Source organism: Syzygium oleosum, unplaced genomic scaffold, assembly GCF_021117445.2.
Source record: "Syzygium oleosum isolate NSW1041296 unplaced genomic scaffold, Sole_v2.1 Sole_v2.13, whole genome shotgun sequence".
Lineage (NCBI taxonomy): Eukaryota > Viridiplantae > Streptophyta > Magnoliopsida > Myrtales > Myrtaceae > Syzygium > Syzygium oleosum.
The window spans coordinates 2,886,693-2,906,141 of NW_026607497.1; the positions used below are offsets into that span (position 1 = coordinate 2,886,693).

The 19,449-nt window shown below is 39.8% G+C and overlaps 4 protein-coding genes across 4 annotated transcripts; 3 read left to right on the forward strand and 1 right to left on the reverse strand.

The window, feature by feature from the left end:
* Positions 1-95: 95 nt before the first annotated feature.
* Positions 96-1,146, reverse strand: LOC115687677 (calcium-binding protein KRP1-like). Its single transcript, XM_030613309.2, has one exon. The coding sequence runs from the start codon at positions 849-851 to the stop codon at positions 495-497; it is 357 nt and encodes a 118-aa protein (XP_030469169.1). The 5' UTR covers positions 852-1,146; the 3' UTR covers positions 96-494.
* Positions 1,147-6,840: 5,694 nt separating this feature from the next.
* Positions 6,841-8,169, forward strand: LOC130139592 (G-type lectin S-receptor-like serine/threonine-protein kinase At4g27290). Its single transcript, XM_056316857.1, has one exon. The coding sequence runs from the start codon at positions 6,841-6,843 to the stop codon at positions 8,167-8,169; it is 1,329 nt and encodes a 442-aa protein (XP_056172832.1).
* A 355-nt stretch (positions 8,170-8,524) lies between these two features.
* On the forward strand, positions 8,525-18,908 carry LOC115687670 (G-type lectin S-receptor-like serine/threonine-protein kinase At4g27290). Its single transcript, XM_030613306.2, has 12 exons — positions 8,525-8,668; positions 8,741-8,951; positions 9,074-9,311; positions 9,398-9,548; positions 9,662-9,953; positions 15,925-17,073; positions 17,189-17,323; positions 17,491-17,615; positions 17,688-17,898; positions 18,021-18,258; positions 18,345-18,495; positions 18,609-18,908. Exons 1-12 carry the CDS (start codon positions 8,525-8,527, stop codon positions 18,906-18,908), a joined length of 3,345 nt encoding a protein of 1,114 aa, XP_030469166.2.
* On the forward strand, positions 15,771-17,096 carry LOC130139593 (G-type lectin S-receptor-like serine/threonine-protein kinase At4g27290). Its single transcript, XM_056316858.1, has one exon. The coding sequence runs from the start codon at positions 15,771-15,773 to the stop codon at positions 17,094-17,096; it is 1,326 nt and encodes a 441-aa protein (XP_056172833.1).
* Positions 18,909-19,449: the final 541 nt, after the last annotated feature.

The window sequence follows — 19,449 nt, forward strand, 5'->3', positions numbered from 1 at the left end:
GAAGCAGCATGCCCCATGATTCAAGTTCTATCATCGATCGAAAACCAAAACATACACCTGCAAATCCATGCACGAGATTTTTCCATGCCAAAATCTAAGTCCGAAAATTGAGGATCGGGTCTTATTCCTCTTTGCTCGTTCAAGATCACAACGGGAATTACCAATTTTATTGGCAACAAGTTTGGCAAAAAAACTAATAAGGAGAGAGGATTACATTGTTACCTCTATTGGATCCGATTGTTTCACGAAAAAAAAAATGATTTGGAAATTTTTTTCCTAAAAATGATATCACTTGTATCGCTCGACATAATAAGCTAATGAAAAATATTTTCATTATAGATAATAATTTAAGTTTAAATATTTTCGTGTACGATGAAAATATTATTCAATTATTTATTTTGGTAAGTGATACAAGTGATTATTTTTAAAAAAATATTTTCCAAAAAATTTATTTTTTGCGAAACAAACGGTGCCTTATTATTATAAATTATTACTCAAATCATGACATGATCTACCTCAGCTTGCACCCACTGCTTGGACCCGTCCATCAGCCCAGGGCTCAATCTGAACATGAGGATGCAAAACTCCAGCTGGTTCAGATTGCCATCCCCGTCCAAATCGCCTTCTCGCAGCATGCACACGAACTCGTCGTCGCCCATGTCCTGTAACCCTAGCAGGAAGCTGTTCCTCTTCAGGCTCTCGAACGTGATCAGCCCCTTCTCGCAGTCCATCAGGAGCTGGAACCCATTGCAGAGTTCCCCGATGAAGCCCTCGGCCCCGAGCCTGACGATCATCGAGGGGAAGTAGTCCTCGAAGTCGACCGCGCTCATCGTGCTCTCATAAGCTGCCATTGAATGAATATAAATATGGTCAAGAATTTGGAGGTTAATGAGAAACTCTGGTGTTTGAACTTATTCAAACAGACAAGGGAAAAAGGGTCGTGTTGTGTTCTCGGGTGGAGTGGTGGGTGTGATCTCAGCTGGGGAGTGACAGTGTTGAGAGCAAGCAAGGGTTTTTAAAATGATTTTTGCGAGAGAGAAAGAGATGGATGGAATGTTCGTGGAAGGAGGGAGGGGCATTTAAAACCAAGGAATAGCAGGTACGCACAGAGGGACTGTGAACGGATTTGATGAATCTAGATTGAAAGAGGGAGCTTCGACCATCTTTCATTTTCTGGTTTGCTTACTTTATTTGTTTATTTCCTATCTCCTGACCCGTGGAGACGCCTTCTCTTTCCTGGAAGTTGCATGGGCGGGTTAAGTCAGACTTACTCTTTGATGAAGCACACGTCAGCTCTTGTGTTAACAAGTGTACAGGAGAGGCGTAAACGCATCTGCACACAGTGAGAGAGAGATCAATCACCGTGGCGAAGGTGAATTCCGTGTTCCCCGTCGACGAAACCGGCGATTCGTACTGGCTGCTGCCGCTCATTCGGGGCTTTATATTTGGGTCTTAAGCTATCTAATAAGATTGGTTTATGGAAATGGCAATTAATTATAAGGATCGTGTGTAATCTGATGATTCATCACTACTTACATTGGTTTCTAAAAGAGGAGAGCATCTAAGGATAGTAGTGCAATTTCTCTGGCTGTAAAACTTAATATCCGCAAGTAAACATAATCAAGAAGCATACAAACATTTAAGGGGAAGTAGTGTACAGCCATCTCGAGTTGTTGGAGTGTCACGTGTGCGTCATGTCATTTGAAACATGATTTGCACCGCACACATTTTGAAAATGTATAGTGAGAAAACCATTTATATATATGGATGGATGATTAATTTCTCTATTCGCCAGAGTTTCGCTTTACCCAAATGAAGTGAGTATGAATCTTATGCAGATACTGTGACAACTTAATAGCTAAAACATATGAATGTGAATTATTTGATACAATATCAGAACTGGGTATAAGCCCTGTAGAAATTTTACATGGGAATGAAGTAAATACAGTTTTAAATTTTTGAGTTGCAATGTTAATTAGGCAAGGATCATTAGACCCAGTCCAATAATGAAATTTTCTTTTGCAATTAAATCTTAACCGTTTTAAATTTTGAAAGAACATGAACCAATCAGGAAAATCCAGACATGAGTATATATAATCGTTTTTTTTTTTCAAATAAACCGTAGTTTCAACTTTCAACTACTGTAGGAGAATCTCTCTTAAAAATGATCTCAAAAGTAAGAAAAATCATGCTGAGTTAGCCTAAGTGAGCTGAGATTCTCTGGAATCCTTGACTTAATCACGATAATTATTTTCAACTTCTTTTAAATATGATAACATGTCATGATCTTAAGGGAAATCCCATTTATCTCTCTCTAAATTCGACAAATCTCAACCCTAAACTCTATGTTGCCAACGTAACATGGTCCTATCAAACCTCTAGCATTTTATCGAAGCCATCCTGTCAACATATTCATGTCGTTCATCAAGAACATACCACCAAATCAAACCGGTCCATGCATGTCGTTGTAGGTTTGGCTAGTTGAGGCCATGTCCGACATTGTATTCACTAAATGCTAGGGTTTCACCTTCGTTTTGGTGGTCCCATATCATTCGTACAAGCCGTATCCTTCACTGTCCTTCGCACTAGTTTGTCGTATCAGTACAAGCAAAATAGCTAGTTGATGATGGATCGAAGACCTTGGCTTTTCGCTTTCCTAGTCTCTTCTCTACCCATGAGCTATGTATTCATCGACTTATATTTACCAAGAACTCCTCCTAAGCATGAGTTAAGACTGTTTCGTCTGAGGTTTTGTGCAGACCTCGGCATCCTTGGGATGTGAAGCAACAAGGGAGTACTCCCTCCTCCTGGAGAAGATAAATATATAGGGAGGATTGGAGGGAGCAGAATGTGTGGGTACCGGTATGTTAAAATAATGAACGCAGTTAGGTAACCTGTCATATTAGTAGACAGGCGCAAACATCCCTTGTTGGTTGGAAACAACCCCTTGGTGAGGTTACCATTGTAGCCACCAACTAAGGATCCAAGTCATGCCATGAGCTATTTAATCATCGACTTATATTTACCATGAAGTGCTAATAGATATATTCGCTTGTCGATATCGGTAGGTTATGTAGGTTATCATGCCATATGACTGGCTTGTGCTACACGTTGATAAGTCACTATCCAATCATGACATGCAATTAAACCTCTTGTCGCTTTCACTTACACGCATCCATAAGATTCCATGAGCGTAACGGTCGGTCTCATGTGGATCCCACAAGATCTGACGGTTCAGATTAAATTCAATATGTGTGCTAGCTTCATCGAACAATTTTTTGGCATGCATAATCTAAGTTCAAAGCAAATAGAAAAGGAAAACAGATGAACAATGGCTGGCAACGCCACGGCGGCGCATGACGATAAAAGAGTATTTTGTACATACTCGTATTATTATTATTGATGTCGTGGCTTTGGATATAATTAACAATGGTGGAAAAATAGGGTACAAAGAAACTTGTGTTTATTATAAGATCGCAAGTTTGCTTTTTCACATATATATTGATATTTTGAGGAATTACAATATAAGTGGATGGACGAGAAAGCTTGTGGTAGATCTTTCTCCTCTCTTTTGGGTTTTGTGCTTCGATTTTCATTTGAATAAGAGGGCGCGTGATACTGAGAGCAGCGTGACGAACAATTTGTCGTGGATCTTTTGAAGGAGAAGTTCACTCACAGAGGAAGTTTCTCTGCAGTTTCCTTCAGCTAAAGTACATGCATATCAGCTTCTCGCATGCCTTTTTCGCAGTTGCTTCAAGAAAGCTTACATGCTCCTGTGACAGATTCGTGGACATCCCTTTTATTTTATTCGACCTACCTTCGCAGAGCTTTCGCTACCCTTTTAGATTTGCATGAGAGAGAGAGAGAGAGAGAGAGAGAGAGAGAGAGAGAGAGAGAGAGAGAGAGAGAGAGAGAGATCAACGCTCATTGCTGTGCTATGTAAGTTGTTGGCTAGTCCATAGTTTTGATTCTGTATGCCTATCATTAGTGACAAAAATTATTTTTAAACACTGATCTGTTCACAGAAGTGAACTTGAAATCAAGGCATATGTCACTTGCATATCAGATAACCACCTATATCAATATGTATCTTGATTTGAACTGTCTGTGCGTGCTTCTAAGAAAAGAGAAATAAATTTTTTAATGATTTTATTTTCATTTCCTGTAGAATTATAATATATGCTTTTCGCAATGATCTTAGAGAAAATAAAGATTTTATTTCCACCAATGATTTCAAATCATATATGATCTATCGATACTAGCTAGAATAATCCATACACAAGCGTATATGCTTTGGCCATCTGTCACATGCAACTATCGTTAGTCATCATTAACAATTCAAAGTTTAATCTGCAAATAGCAAAAGGAGATGTATGTTGCTTCTGATTTTAACAAAAAAACGATGAGTAGTCGAAAAAGATTGAGATCCTTTCTGTTCAATTAGGAAGGGTGAACTTATTCCATTTAGTAAAAAGTCTCATTGAAATCACAGCATATCACCTCAAATGCAACTCAACCATCCATGTATTTATTAAAATCACAAGTCATGATTTGAGGCCCAATTGACTCATATATATACTTGAGAGAATACTGATACATTCAGATAAGTCTCATAGTTTCTCATAAGAGCATGATTTCCATATCAAGCACAAAAATGGGGAAAGTTGTCCAAAAAGTTCTAAACCTATCGTACTTTTGCCAATTCAATTTTAAACATTTTAATTATTCTAATTGAGTTCTAAATCTTTTCACTTTAGTCAATTGAGTTCATTCGATCAATTTAGGCCGAAAAATGCTAATGTGAACGTTGGCCGTCTTACGTGGCACGACTGATACGTGGACAATTTTTAATAATATTTTAATATTTTTTTTTCGAATTTTGATAAAATTTTTCCCTTTTTTCTTTTCTTCTCTTTTCCTTTTTTACTTTTTCTCTTTTTTCCTTCTCTCTTCTTTTCTTTTTTTTTTCTTTTCTTTTTTCCCTCTACCGGGCCTTGTTGATGGCCGGTGGAGGTTGCCAGCCTCAAGTGAGGGCCGCTCGCGCTTGGGCTGGTGAGTGCAAACTCTTGCTTGATCTGGCGAGGGCCGCCCTCGCTTGGGCTAGGCTGGCGAGGGTGACCCTCATCTAGGCAAGGGTTGCCTCGTGTGAGGTCAGCGGAGGGTAAAAAGAAAAAAGAAAAGAAGAGAAAAGGAAAAAAAAAGAAAAAAAGTAAAGAAGGAAAAGAGAAGAAAAGAAAAAAAAGGAAAAAAATTAAAAATTAAAAAATAATAAAATAATATTAAAAATTGTCTACTTCAGCGACGGTTATGCCATGTAAGACGGCTAATATCCACATCAGCGACGGTTATGCCACGTCAGCGATTTCTAACTAAAATTGATCGAATGAACTCAATTAGTAAAATATGAAAATATTTAGATTTCAATTGGCATAATTAAATGTTTAAAACTGAATTGACAAAAATCCAATAGGTTTAGGACTTTTTGGACAATTTTTTCCATATAAATGAGAAAGAGCTACTTAAAAGTTAGAAGCCAAGGAAAGTCAAATAAATCTAACTTCAGATCTTATCTAAATATATCACGTGATATCATATTTGATTGCACCCCTTATTTTTTTTTATCATCTATATAGTACTAATAATAAAATCATATGACGATCAAAGATTAAATTATAAAATTATTTTCCCAATGATTGTCGCTAATATAATATCGACAAACCATTCAAATTACAGGTGTTCATTGAACGGGTTCGAGCTGAGCGGGCCTGGATCGGTCTTAACTCTTAAGTTTTTACTTAAACCTGTTGATCATAAATTTTTTTTTATGCAAATCTTCGGGCTGGATCGGATAGGGATTTTGACTTGGGCTCAATAGGGCTGAGCTAGGCTTTTTCATCAAATGCTCTACCTCAAACTTGCACAAAAAAAGTCATTGGGACCATATGGCTAGGTCCAGGTTGTCAAATCCGTGATTTGAAGTTACCATTTTTCCAAAATGTCGTTGGCCTACGAAAGGAATATATCCGAATTGTAATAATCAACGCACGAAACAAAACAAAGTAATTTCCACCCCAAAAGGAAAAAAAAAAAAACGAAACAAAGTAACACGAAGAGGGTATCAATTGATGCCACGAAGGCATTACGTGCGCATTGATACGCAATTCGTATAGCCCATTTATTGTATAATCCATGGTTCAAGTCCGTGATTATTGATATGGATAGTCAATTTTCTTTTTGGTATTATAATGGCCTATATCAATATTTTAAATTATAACTATAAGACGATGGGTTCATCTTAAATGAATATCAAAATTTTCTCGTTCACACATATCGAACATAAAAAAGTTTACCGTCTTAAAAGCGATTTTCCATTCTATTTTGTTCAAATCTTAGAACTTTAAAATACTCATCAACGGACAACTGACATGGCGCGTGAGAAGCCGGATATATAATCACCAATCTAATTCTTCAGATTTGTCCTTTTACCACGTCACAATGACGGCTGCTGTCGTTCAATTCTCTTTGCAATACCGTCCAACCCATTTGAAGGTTTAAAACGACGTGCGAAGAAAGTGCGCCAAAACGCCGCTCGAGTGTTGACTTCCTATGCCGTTTCTTGAAGGCAAAACGGGCTTGGTTGACCCTGGAATCATCCTTGAGAAGGAATGATGGGTTCGACGGAGACAAACGTGTTAGGTTCGTGTCAAAGTGTCTGAGTTTCATCTGACGTTGAATGATTCGGCTGGAATAGTACGAGGTATGAACATGGCCGAAGTGAAAAGTGGTGCGTATGAGTTGTGTTCACATTGTTGGTAAGTTTAGAGTGATTTGCTTATAAAGATGGGGTTAGAACTTAGAAGAGTACAGTTGCAAACAATGGCAAAGATCACATTCTCCATTTTCATCATCGTCCCTACGATCGGTTTGTCACTTGCAACCGATACTTTGGGCACAAACCGTTCCATCAGTCATGGAGAAACACTGGTTTCTTCAGACCTAACCTTTGAGCTAGGATTCTTTACTCCTGGCAACTCGAGTATGAGCTACTTGGGTATATGGTACAAGTTTAGTCCTAGAACGGTCGTGTGGGTTGCTAATAGAAACAAGCCGATAGCGGATCGTAATGGTGTTCTCACATTCACCAATGTGGGCAATCTAGTTGTTCTCGACCAGTCGAATGGTGTGGTTTGGTCTTCAAAGTCGTCTAGGGTCCTCCGGAATCCAATTGCGCAGCTCCTGGATTCAGGAAATCTTGTTCTTTGGGATAGCTCCTTTTCAAGTTCTGATGAATCCTATTCGTGGCAAAGCTTCGATTGCCCGTCTGACACGCTTTTAGCGGGTATGAAGCTGGTGTTGAACCTGAAAACGGGTCTCGAACAGCGTCTCACTGCGTGGAAAAGCATGGATGACCCTTCTCCTGGAGATTATGTCCACAGTTTAAACTACAGTCAGGGTCTACCTCAGTATGAAGTAGTCCAAGTGGATAGGCATAGAAAAATATTTCGAACAGGGCAATGGAACGGAGTCCAATTTGTTGGCCTTCCCGCTGGATCAAATCCAGCTAATGTTCCCATGTTTGTGTACAATGAAACTGAGATCTCCTACATGTTTGAGGTTCAGAACAGGCAACTTTTCTCGACGATGAAATTAAACTATTTGGGAGTGCTGCAGATTTTTGTGGTCAATAGATCGAAAAGTGCCATGTGGAATGTCATGCTTGCGTTCCCTAGTGATCTTTGCGATTTTTATGGCAGCTGCGGTGCTAATGCCATCTGCAGCAGTAATTTGTGCGAATGTGTGAAAGGGTTCATGCCTAAGTCGCCTGACGAATGGGCGGTCCGCGTTTTTTCCAGTGGATGCAAGAGGACAATACCCACGAATTGTTCAAAAGGAGATGGGTTCATGGAAATTAAAAAAGTCAAACTGCCCGACCCGTTGGAGGTAACGCTGAACAGGAGTATGAGCCTCAAGGAATGCAAGGACGAGTGCTTGAAGAACTGTTCGTGCACGGCTTATGCTAATTCAGATATCACAGGAGGAGGCAGTGGCTGCCTCATGTGGTTCGGGGACTTGATTGACATGAGAATGCTCGAAGATGGGAAGTACGTGCAAGCTCTATACTTACGCCTATCAGCTTCTGAACTAGGTATTCATACTTATGCTAGTTGACTTTTTTTCTACTAATTTATTGAAATTCTTGTTCGTTGGGCAAGAGAAGTTTGGAAATAGTGAAGTTTGGAAATAGTTAATCTTCCCAACTCTTTTTCTTTACTCTAGATGCCATTCATGACCGAACCAGGAGGAAAATAATATTAGTAGCTGTCGTATTGAGTTCAATCATTGGTGGATTGCTAGCGGTTGGAACTGCATTGTGGGGTGCAAAGCATAAGAAAAGGAGAATTAGGATTGGAGGTAAGCCTGATCTTCGATTAAGGCAGATTTCATTATAAACTCAAAGTAGCCTGATCTTCGATTGGTTACAGGCACGCTAGTCGTTGTCATAGTCCTATGCTAATGCAAATCAATGCATATTACTTTACTAGGTCTAGAAATCACAAAAGAAGACATCGATTTACCATTATATGATCTGGCCGCCATTAAAAGTGCTACAAGCAACTTCTCTAATGACAATATGATAGGGGCTGGCGGCTTTGGTCCCGTTTATAAGGTACAGAGTTTTGTACATATCATTCTGTGTCGAACCGGTGACGCATATAACAACGATGTTGCTGTTTCGTAGGGAAATCTTCAGACAGGACAGCTAGTAGCAGTCAAGAGGTTATCAAAGAGTTCCGGGCAAGGTCTTGAAGAGTTCAAGAACGAAGTACTCTTGATCGCACGACTTCAACACCGGAATCTTGTGGGACTTCTAGGTTGTTGCATTGAGGGAGACGAGAGGATCTTGCTTTACGAGTACATGGACAACAAGAGCTTGAATTACTTCATATTTGGTCAAACAATTTCGCTCCCTGCTGATCAAATAATACTCTTTCATATTGATACTGATCTAAGTTAGCACTTTTCATTAGTTATTTTGTTGAGATTGATCGTGCGAATTTTGAACCATCCACAGATCAAGAAAAAAGCCTGTTGTTGACATGGCAAAGACGGTTTGACATTGTTGTCGGAATTGCAAGAGGACTTCTCTATCTTCACCGTGATTCCAAACTTCAAGTAATCCACCGAGATCTTAAAGCAAGTAACATATTACTAGATGGCGACCTAAACCCTAAAATCTCAGATTTTGGCTTGGCAAGAATCTTCGGAGCTAACGAAAAAGAAGCGAGAACAAACAGAGTCATTGGAACTTAGTAAGTCTTTTCTTTTGGTTCTTGACAGGAAGCACTCATTATTACAGAGGACCACAGCCTAAAAACCTTGTATTTGCGAAATGCAGCGGCTACATGGCCCCTGAGTATGCTATGGATGGGAAATTCTCTTTGAAGTCGGACATATATAGCTTTGGTGTGCTCCTGTTGGAGATAATCAGCGGCAAAAGAAATAGAGGATTTTCCCATCTAAGCCATCACCACAACCTTCTCGGACATGTAAGTAAACAGGCACTGTTAACATTGGCATTCCATCTCTCTCGTATCTTTCACACGGTCATTCAGGGTGATTTCTCAATGACCAAGCACACGAGTTCCCAATTTTTCCTCAGGCATGGTTGCTTTGGAGTGAAGGTAGAGCCTTGGAGATAATGGAGGTATGCCTACACAGCTCATTTGACAGAACCCAAGTGGAAAGATGCATTCAAGTGGGCTTGTTGTGTGTCCAAAATTTCCCCGAAGACCGGCCGTCTATGTCATATGTAATTTGTATGATACTCAATTGTGGTTTGGTTCTGCCTGAACCTAAAGAGCCCGGTTTCTTCACGGAAAGAAACTCAGATGGGGCTTCATCAAAGGGAGACTCACATACGCAAAATGTTGTCACTCTGACTATGCTGGAGGGTCGGTAGGCATTCTGGGTCACAAGAGTCGAAAGTTCAGTATTGCTATAGATTACTAGGTTTTTCATGGGATTCTGTATGGATGTTTTGGTTTACCTGGGCCATTGCAATGTATCAGAGATGCCTCTACTTGTAGGGTTTTATGGCCAAGTCACAAGACAAGTGGGACTCGCTTAATTCGACAGAGGTTAATGTTTGAGGAACATCTATCCCGCTTAGTCTTGTGGTGAGGGTTTTATGATACTTTTAGTATAAAAGTCTCATAATTTCTCTGAAGAAGCATGATTTCTATATTAAGCACAACGATAGGAAGAGCTACTTAAAAGTGGAAGCTAAGAAAAGTCAAATAAATTTAACTTTAAAATGAGATTGTTTTCCTAATGATTGTCAGTAATATATATATCGATAAACCATTCAAACATGCACTCATTTCATTTTCAAGTTAGAGGTGATCATTAATCAAGCTTGAGCTTAGCTAGGCATTAAGGTCGCTCTTAAATTTTTGCAAACCTGTCCATCGTAAGATTTTCTATATGCAAATCTTTGGGTCGGGCCAGGCTTTGACTAGGGCTCGATCAGGCTGTGTTAGGCTTTTCTACCGAATAGTCTTAATCCTTGTGACTAGGGTTGAGCAGTCGGATCTGTGATAGTTTATTACAAGTTAATACGTTCCAAAGTTTCATTGTCAGAAAATGGTATACTTGAATTGTAATAACACGAAGACGGAATTAATTGATGCCACACAGCCATTGTTCGCATTGACATTTTTTTAACTTTGGTCTAACATTTAGCTTAATTACTAGATTAAAGTAACATAAATTGTTCAAATAATCATATGAAATCCTAAAATGGGATCCCGCAAAAAATATTAGCCCGTTTTGGACAATGATTAAAGATCCTGCAAGAAGCTGTTAGATGAATGCGTGATTTATTATATAAATATTTTAACGCTCCCCCTCACTTTTGGTATGGTCTTTTTGTCTAGCAGTTAGTACTAAGCATGAAAATATTTAATTGTGAGGACAAATAAAGCGTGAAAAGATTCGGACTCAGGACCTTTAGCTTTGATAACATGTGGGATTTTGTGAGACCACTATCAACTGTTTTGAATATTTAAACTGTTAGATGAATGCGTGATTTATTACTTAAATATTCTAATAGATCCAAAGGTGGAAGAGAGGGCCCTCGTACTCTGATAGCTCTAGGCCAGCCAAAGCATCGTGTGGGCTTCTTTATGGATGGAACTATAAAAGTGGGTCTCTGGTCTTTCACTTCACAAATATCGATCCATTTTGTTAGTGATTAATTCAAAATACACAACTCATTCAAACCTTCTATTCTACAATCCTCGATTCCACGTCCATGATTATTGATTCTGATATGTAGTCAACCCATTTGAATGGTTAAAACCACCCGCCAAGAAAGCTAACCCAAATGCTGCTCTAGTGTTAACTTCGCATGACGTTCATGAAGTCCAAAGGGACATGGCTGACCCTGACGTAATCCTTGACCAGGAACGACGGTTTCGATTAACTTACGGTTTAGCTGGAAAAGTATGACGTATGAACACGGCGAAAGTGAAAAGAGGTCCGTAAGTATGAGTTCCTGCCTTCTAAAATGGAATCCAAACTTGCTGCTATAAACACAGTGAATGAAGTAGTACATGGAGAACTTAGAGAGGGAGAAATAGAAGTGTCAGAGTTAAGAACGGAGAACTAAGGGAATATGCACGCAAACCGGTAAATCTTAAAGAGGAAAGCAATAAAAGATGTTTAGACTTTGAGAACCTGTTTGAATTGTCTTCATGTTTTGGGCAAGTTTAGAATGATTTGCATATAAAGATGAAGTAAGAACTTAGGACAGGACATTAGCAAACAATGGCAAAGATTGCATTCTCCATTTTCATCTCATCCCCTCGATCGGTCTGTCACTTGCAGCCAATACCTTGGGTACGAACCAGTCCATGAGTTATGGAGAAACATTAGTTTCCTTGGACCTAACCTTTGAACTAGGATTCTTTACTCCTGGGAACTCGAGTATGAGCTACTTGTTATATGGTACAAGTTTAGTCCTAAAACAGTTGTGTGAGTTGCTAACAGAAACAACCTGCAAGCCAATTGTGACTTTTTTTTCATATTTAGCAATGTGGACAATCCAGTTCTCAATCAGTCCAACGGTGTTATTTGGTCTTCAAACTCATCCAGGGTCCTCCTGGATTCGGGAAATCTTGTCATTTCACATAACTCCGTTTGAGTTCTGATGAAGCCTATCTGTGGTAAAGCTTTGATTACCCGTCTGACACGCTTTTAACCGGTATGAAGCTGGGGTCGAACTTGAAAACGGGTCTAGAACGGCATTTTTGACCGCATGGAAAAACATGGGCAACCCTTCTCACGATGTCAATTGGTGAAACTACAGTAACGGTCTACCTCAGTATGAAGTAGTCTAAGTGGAGGTGCATAGCAAAAAATTTCGAATGAGGCAATGGAACAGAATTCAATTTGTCGGCGGTCCAAATCCAGCTAAAGTGCCCATGTTTGTGTATGATGAAACCGAGATCTCCTCCACATTTGAGGTTCAGAGGGATTGAAATCAAACTATTTGGGAATGCTGCAGGTTTTCTGTGGTGAATACACAAAGAGGAGCCACGTGTAATGTTATGCATGAGTTGCCTAGTGATCCGTATGGCAGGTGCATTCCTGTGCCATCTGCAGCCGTAGTTTGTGTGAATGTGCGAAAGGGTTCATGCCTAAGTCGCCTGACGAATGGGCGGTCCGTGATTTTTCCAGAGGATGCAAGAGGACAATACCCTCGAATTGTTCAAAAAGAGAAGGTTCTTGGAAATAAAAAAAGTTAAACTGCCTGACCTGTTGGAAGTTACGCTGAACGAGAGTATGAGAAGTAAGGAATGCAAGAACGAGTGCTTGAAGAAATGTTAGTACACAGTTTTGCCGCTGTATTCTTTTGGCATGCATAATCTAAGTCCAAAGCAAATAAAAAAGGAAAACAGATAAACAATGGCTGGCACCGCGAACACCATGGCAATGCATGACGATATAAAAGTAATTTGTACAGACTCATATTATTATTGATGTCGCGACATTGGATATAACTAATAGCGGTAGAAAAATAAAGTAGGAAGAAACTTGTGTTTATTATAAGATCCCCAGTGACAAATTTACTTTTTCACATATGTATTAATATATTGAGGAATTACAATATAAGTGGATGGACGAGAAAGCTTGTGATAAATCTCTTCTTCTCCTTTTTGGATTTTGTGCTTCGATTTTCTTTTGAATAAGAGGGTGCGTGAGGAACCATTTGTCGTGGATCTTCTGAAGTAGAAGTTCACAGACAGAGAAGGTATCTCTGCAGTTTCCTACAGCTAAAGTACATGCATATCAGCTTCTTGCATGCCTTTTTGCAGTTGCTTCAAGAAAGCTTTATATATGCTCCTGTGACAGATTCATGGACATCCCTTTTATTTTATTCGACCTACCTTCGCAGAGCTTTTACCACTCTTTAGATATGCATGAGAGAGAGAGAGAGAGAGAGAGAGAGAGAGAGAGAGAGAGAGAGAGAGAGAGAGAGAGAGAGAGAGAGAGAGAGAGAGAGTATGCTCATTGCTGTGCTATGTAAGTTGTTGTCTAGTCCATAGTTTTGATTTTGTATGTCTATCATAGTAACCAAAATTATTTTTTCACATTGATTTTTCCAAAGGAAATATCTACTCTCCTACGCCGATAGCTTATTGGTTGGATTCTACTAAATGATCAATGAGAGATTATAGTCAAGTTGTGCCGCTTATATCCAAGCGCTTCTACCTAAAGCTGGTATTGCTTATACCTAAGCTGATAGATCACACTATCTCACACCTAAGCACACACTTACTACACTATCAGCACCTCTCAAATGATTAAAATTTTAAGCTCACGGAAGACAAGTATAAATGATCGAAGATCGCTCAGATTTTGGAATTCTAAATTTTGGACTTTGTCTTTTGCTTCTGCTCCTCAACACTTTGGTCTCCTTTTATACTCATCCACTTTTAATTTAGCTGTTGGACAGTTTCTAGAAGATCGTCTTCCAATCTACCTGCTGGACATATCTATATTAAGAAGATTAAGTAGCCATTGAGTGATAAAATCTGAATCTCCGCTGATTTTGGGATAATTTTCCTCATATAAACGGGAAAGAGCTACTTAATAGTTAGAAGCCAAGAAAAGTCAAATAAATCTAACTTTAGATATTATTGAAATATATGAATCATATTTAATTGCACCCTTCACTTTTTTTTTTTATCATCTATACATTACTAATAATATGGACCTGAGCAGGTCCTTAAAAGACTCAAGGCGAGACGAGGGAAGGAACTCCTTGGTATGGTAGAGGTTTTTTCCTTTGAACTCTCCTCGTATTCCTACCTAGCCTTGGAAGAAAAATAAGGGGGTGGGAATGTGGGAGCCTATCGGTGGTGAGGGTAAACACCACGCATATTCGGCTGACTATATCTGGATAGGAATGTTTAGTAGCTTTTCGTGCCTGGTGTGACATAGGAGAGTTTCGGCTCCTGCAGGGCTAGCGTGTGCTTTGCACAATTTGGTATAACCAGCTGCTAGCCTTGTACCCCCGTTAATTTCACATGATATCATATTTGATTGCACCCCTCACTTTGTTTTTTTTTTTTATCATCTATACAGTAATAATAATAAAATCATATGACAATCAAAGATTAAATTATACAATTATTTTCGCCGATGATTGTCGCTAATATAATATCGACAAACCATTCAAATGCAGTAATTTCATTATCAAATTGCAGCTCGTTCATTGAACGGGTTCGAGCTAGGCGGGGCCCTGGTTCAGTCTCAAGTTTTTGCCAAAACCAATTGATCATAAAAAATTTTACATGCAAATTTTCGGGCCGGATCGGACAGGGTTTTGACTCGGGTTCGCTAAGCTAGGCTATTTCACCGAATGATCTCACTCGAACCTGTACAAAAAGTCATTGGGACCTTGCGGCTGGGTCCAGGCCATTACGTGCGCATGTTTGCGTTGCATTTTTGGTCCGTACCGTGTTCTATGTGCATGCTCGTGCAAGGTCAAATCGACAAGTCAACAAAGATGTTCCCACATTTTTCGGACGTACCTTTTTCTTCAACATGGTCTAACATTTAGCCGAAGTGCTAGATTAAAAGGAAAAAAATTGTGTATTAATTTTAAGCATACAATTCATATAGCCCATTTATTGTATAATCCACGATCCATGTCCATGATTATTGATTTAGATGGTTAGTCGATTTTTTATATTATAATTACCTATGTCGATGTCTTAAATTATAATTATCAGATTATAGATCCCCTTAAATATATATCAAAGTTTTCTCGTCTACGCATTTCGAACATGAAAAAATTTACGATCTTAAAAGTGATTTCCCAATTTTTTTGTTCAAATCTCAACACTTTATACACTCATCATAGGATGAGTGATATGATGTGCAAGAAACCCGATATATAATCACTTGTATAATTCTTTCATATTTTTCCATTTTCCACGACAAAGCCTCCACAAATGGCCGGCTGCTGCCGTTTAATTCTCTTTGCCATACCGTCCAACCCATTTGAAGGGTTCAAACGACCCGCGAAGAAAGTGCGCCAAGAGCGGAATGTTGACTTCGCTTGCCGTTTCATGGTGTCCAAACGAGCAGGCTTGACCCTGAAATCATCGTTGACCAGGAATGATGGGTTCCATAGAGACAAACGCGTTAGGTTCATGTCAAAGTGTGTTAGAAGAGGTTAGAGTGATTTGCTTATAAAGATGGGGTTAGAATTTAGAAGAGGACATTTGCAAACGATGGCAAAGATCACATTCTCCATTTCCATCATCGTCCCCATGATCGGTTTGTCACTCGCAACCGATACTTTGGGCATGAACCGTTCCATCAGTCATGGAGAAACATTGGTTTCTTCAGACCAAACCTTTGAGCTAGGATTCTTTACTCCTGGCAACTCGAGTAAGAGCTACTTGGGTATATGGTACAAGTTTAGTCCTAAAATGGTTGTGTGGGTTGCTAATAGAAACAACCCGCTAGCGGATCGTAAAGGCGTTCTCACATTCACCAATGTGGGCAATCTAGTTGTTCTCAACCAGTCGAATGGTGTGGTTTGGTCTTCGGAGTCATCCAGGGTCCTCCGGAATCCGATTGTGCAGCTCCTGGATTCGGGCAATCTTGTTCTTTTGGATAACTCCGTTTCGAGTTCTGATGAATCCTATTCGTGGCAAAGCTTCGATTACCCATCTGACACGCTTTTAGCGGGTATGAAGCTGGTGTTGAACCTGAAAACAGGTCTCGAACGCCGTCTCACTGCGTGGAAAAGCATGGATGACCCTTCTCCTGGAGATTATGTCCACGGTTTAAACTACAGTCAGGGTCTACCTCAGTATGAAGTAGTCCAAGTGGATAGCCATAGAAAAATATTTCGAACAGGGCAATGGAACGGAGTCCAATTTGTTGGCCTTCCCTCTGACTCAAATCCAGCTTATGTCCCCATATTTGTGTACAATGAAACTGAGATCTCCTACATGTTTGAGGTTCAGAACAGGCAACTTTTCTCGACGATGAAATTAAACTATTTGGGAGTGCTGCAGATTTTTGTGGTCAATAGATCGAAAAGTGCCACGTGGAATGTCATGTGTGCGTTCCCTAGTGATCTTTGCGATTTTTATGGCAGCTGCGGTGCTAATGCCATCTGCAGCAGTAATTTGTGCGAATGTGTGAAAGGGTTCATGCCTAAGTTGCCTGACGAATGGGCGGTCCGTGATTTTTCCGGTGGATGCAAGAGGACAATACCCACGAATTGCTCAAAAGGAGAAGGGTTCTCGGAAATTAATAAAGTTAAACTGCCCGACCTGTTAGAGGTAACGCTGAACAGAAGTATGAGCCTCAAGGAATGCAATGACGAGTGCTTGAAGAACTGTTCGTGCGTGGCTTATGCTAATTCAGATATCACAGGAGACAGTGGCTGCCTCATGTGGTTCGGGGACTTGATTGACATGAGAGTGCTTGAAGAAGGGAACTACGTGCAAACACTATACGTACGCCTATCAGCTTCTGAACTAGGTATTCATACTTATGCTAGTTGACTTTTTTTCTGCTAATTTATTGAAATACTTGTTCTTTGGGCAAGAGAAGTTTGGAAATAGTTAATCTTCCCAACTCTTTTTCTTTACTCTAGATGCCACTCGTGACGGAACCAGGAGGAAGATAATATCAGTAGCTGTCATAATGAGTTCAATCATGGGGGGATTGCTTTCGATTGGAACTGCATTGTGGGGTGTAACGCATAAGAAAAGGAGAATCAGTATCGGAGGTAAGCCCGACCTTCGACCCAAAGCCAATCCGAGGAACAGTAAAGCTTCATAGGGAAGGCAGATTTCGTTATAAACTCTAAGTAGCCTTGCTTCAATTGGTTATAGGCACGTTAGTTCGTTGTCATAGTCCTATGCTAATGCAAATCAATGCATATTACTTTACTAGGTCTAGAAATCACAAAAGAAGACATCGATTTACCATTATATGATCTTGCCGCCATTACAAGTGCTACAAGCAATTTCTCTAAAGACAATATGATTGGGGCTGGCGGCTTCGGTCCTGTTTATAAGGTATAGAGTTTTGTACATAGCATTCTGCACCGAACTGGTGACGCATATAACAACGATTTTGCCGTTTTGTAGGGAAATCTTCAGACAGGACAGCTAGTAGCAGTCAAGAGGTTATCAAAGAGTTCCGGGCAAGGTCTTGAAGAGTTCAAGAATGAAGTACTCTTGATTGCACGGCTTCAACACCGGAATCTTGTGGGACTTCTAGGTTGTTGCATTGAGGGAGAGGAGAGGATCTTGCTTTACGAGTACATGGACAACAAGAGCTTGAATTACTTCATATTTGGTCAAACAATTTCGCTCCCTACTGATCAAATAATACTCTTTCATATTGATACTGACCTAAGTTAGCACTTTTCATTAGTTATTTTGTCGAGATTGACCGTGAGAATTTTGAACCATCCACAGATCAAGAAAAAAGCCTGCTGTTGATATGGCAAAGACGGTTTGACATTGTTGTCGGTATTGCAAGAGGACTCCTCTATCTTCATCGTGATTCCAAACTTCAAGTAATCCACCGAGATCTTAAAGCAAGCAACATATTACTAGATGGCGACCTAAACCCTAAAATCTCCGATTTTGGCTTGGCAAGAATCTTTGGAGCTAACGAAAAAGAAGTGAGAACAAACAGAGTCATTGGAACTTAGTAAGTCTTTTCTTTTGGTTCTTGATAGGAAGCACTCATTATTACAGGGGAATACAGCCTAAAAACCTTGTATTTGCAAAATGCAGCGGCTACATGGCCCCTGAGTATGCTATGGATGGGAAATTCTCTTTGAAGTCGGACATATATAGCTTTGGTGTGCTCCTGTTGGAGATAATCAGCGGCAAAAGAAATAGAGGATTTTCCCATCCAAGTCATCACCACAACCTTCTTGGACATGTAAGTATACAGGCACTATTAACACTGGCATTCCATCTCTTTCGGAAAATTCACATGGTCATTCAGGGTGATTTCTCAATGACCAAGCACACGAGTTCCCAATTTTTCTTCAGGCATGGTTGCTTTGGAGTGAAGGTAGAGCCTTGGAGATGATGGAGGTATGCCTACACAGCTCATTTGACAGAACCCAAGTGGAAAGATGCATTCAGGTGGGCTTGTTGTGTGTCCAAAAGTTCCCTGAAGACAGGCCGGCTATGTCATATGTAATTTGTATGATACTCAATTGTGGTTTGGTTCTGCCTGAACCTAAAGAGCCCGGTTTCTTCACGGAAAGAAACTCAGATGGGGCTTCATCAAAGGGAGACTCACATATGCAAAATGTTGTCACTCTGACTATGCTGGAGGGTCGGTAGGCATTTGGGCCATAAGAGTCGAAAGTTTGGTATTGCGATAGATTACTAGGTTTTTCAGGAGAACTTGTATCCATATCTAGTTTAGCAAGGCCATTGCAATGTATCAGAGATGCCATTGCTTGCAGGGTTTTTTGGCTAAGCCACGTGAAGAGTGGGACTTGCTCAGTTCGATAAAGAGGTTTTATGAAACTTTTGCAGGTGAAGTTACCTGAACTGGTATATAAGTCTTATAATTTCTATTAAGAAGCATGATTTCTATATAAGCACAAAGATGGGAAGACCCACTTAAAAGTGGAAGCTAAGAAAAGTCATATAAATCTAACTTTAGATAAAATTATTCTCCTAATGATTGTCAATTATATATCGATACGCACTAATTTCATTTTCAAGTTAGAGATGGTCATTGAGTGGGCTCAAGCTGGATAGGTATTAACATTGGTCTTAAATTTTTGCCAAACCTATCTATCATAAAATTTTTACATGCAAATCTTTGGGTCAGACCAGGCTAGGCTTTGGCTAGGATCGGGCCGTGTTAGGTTTT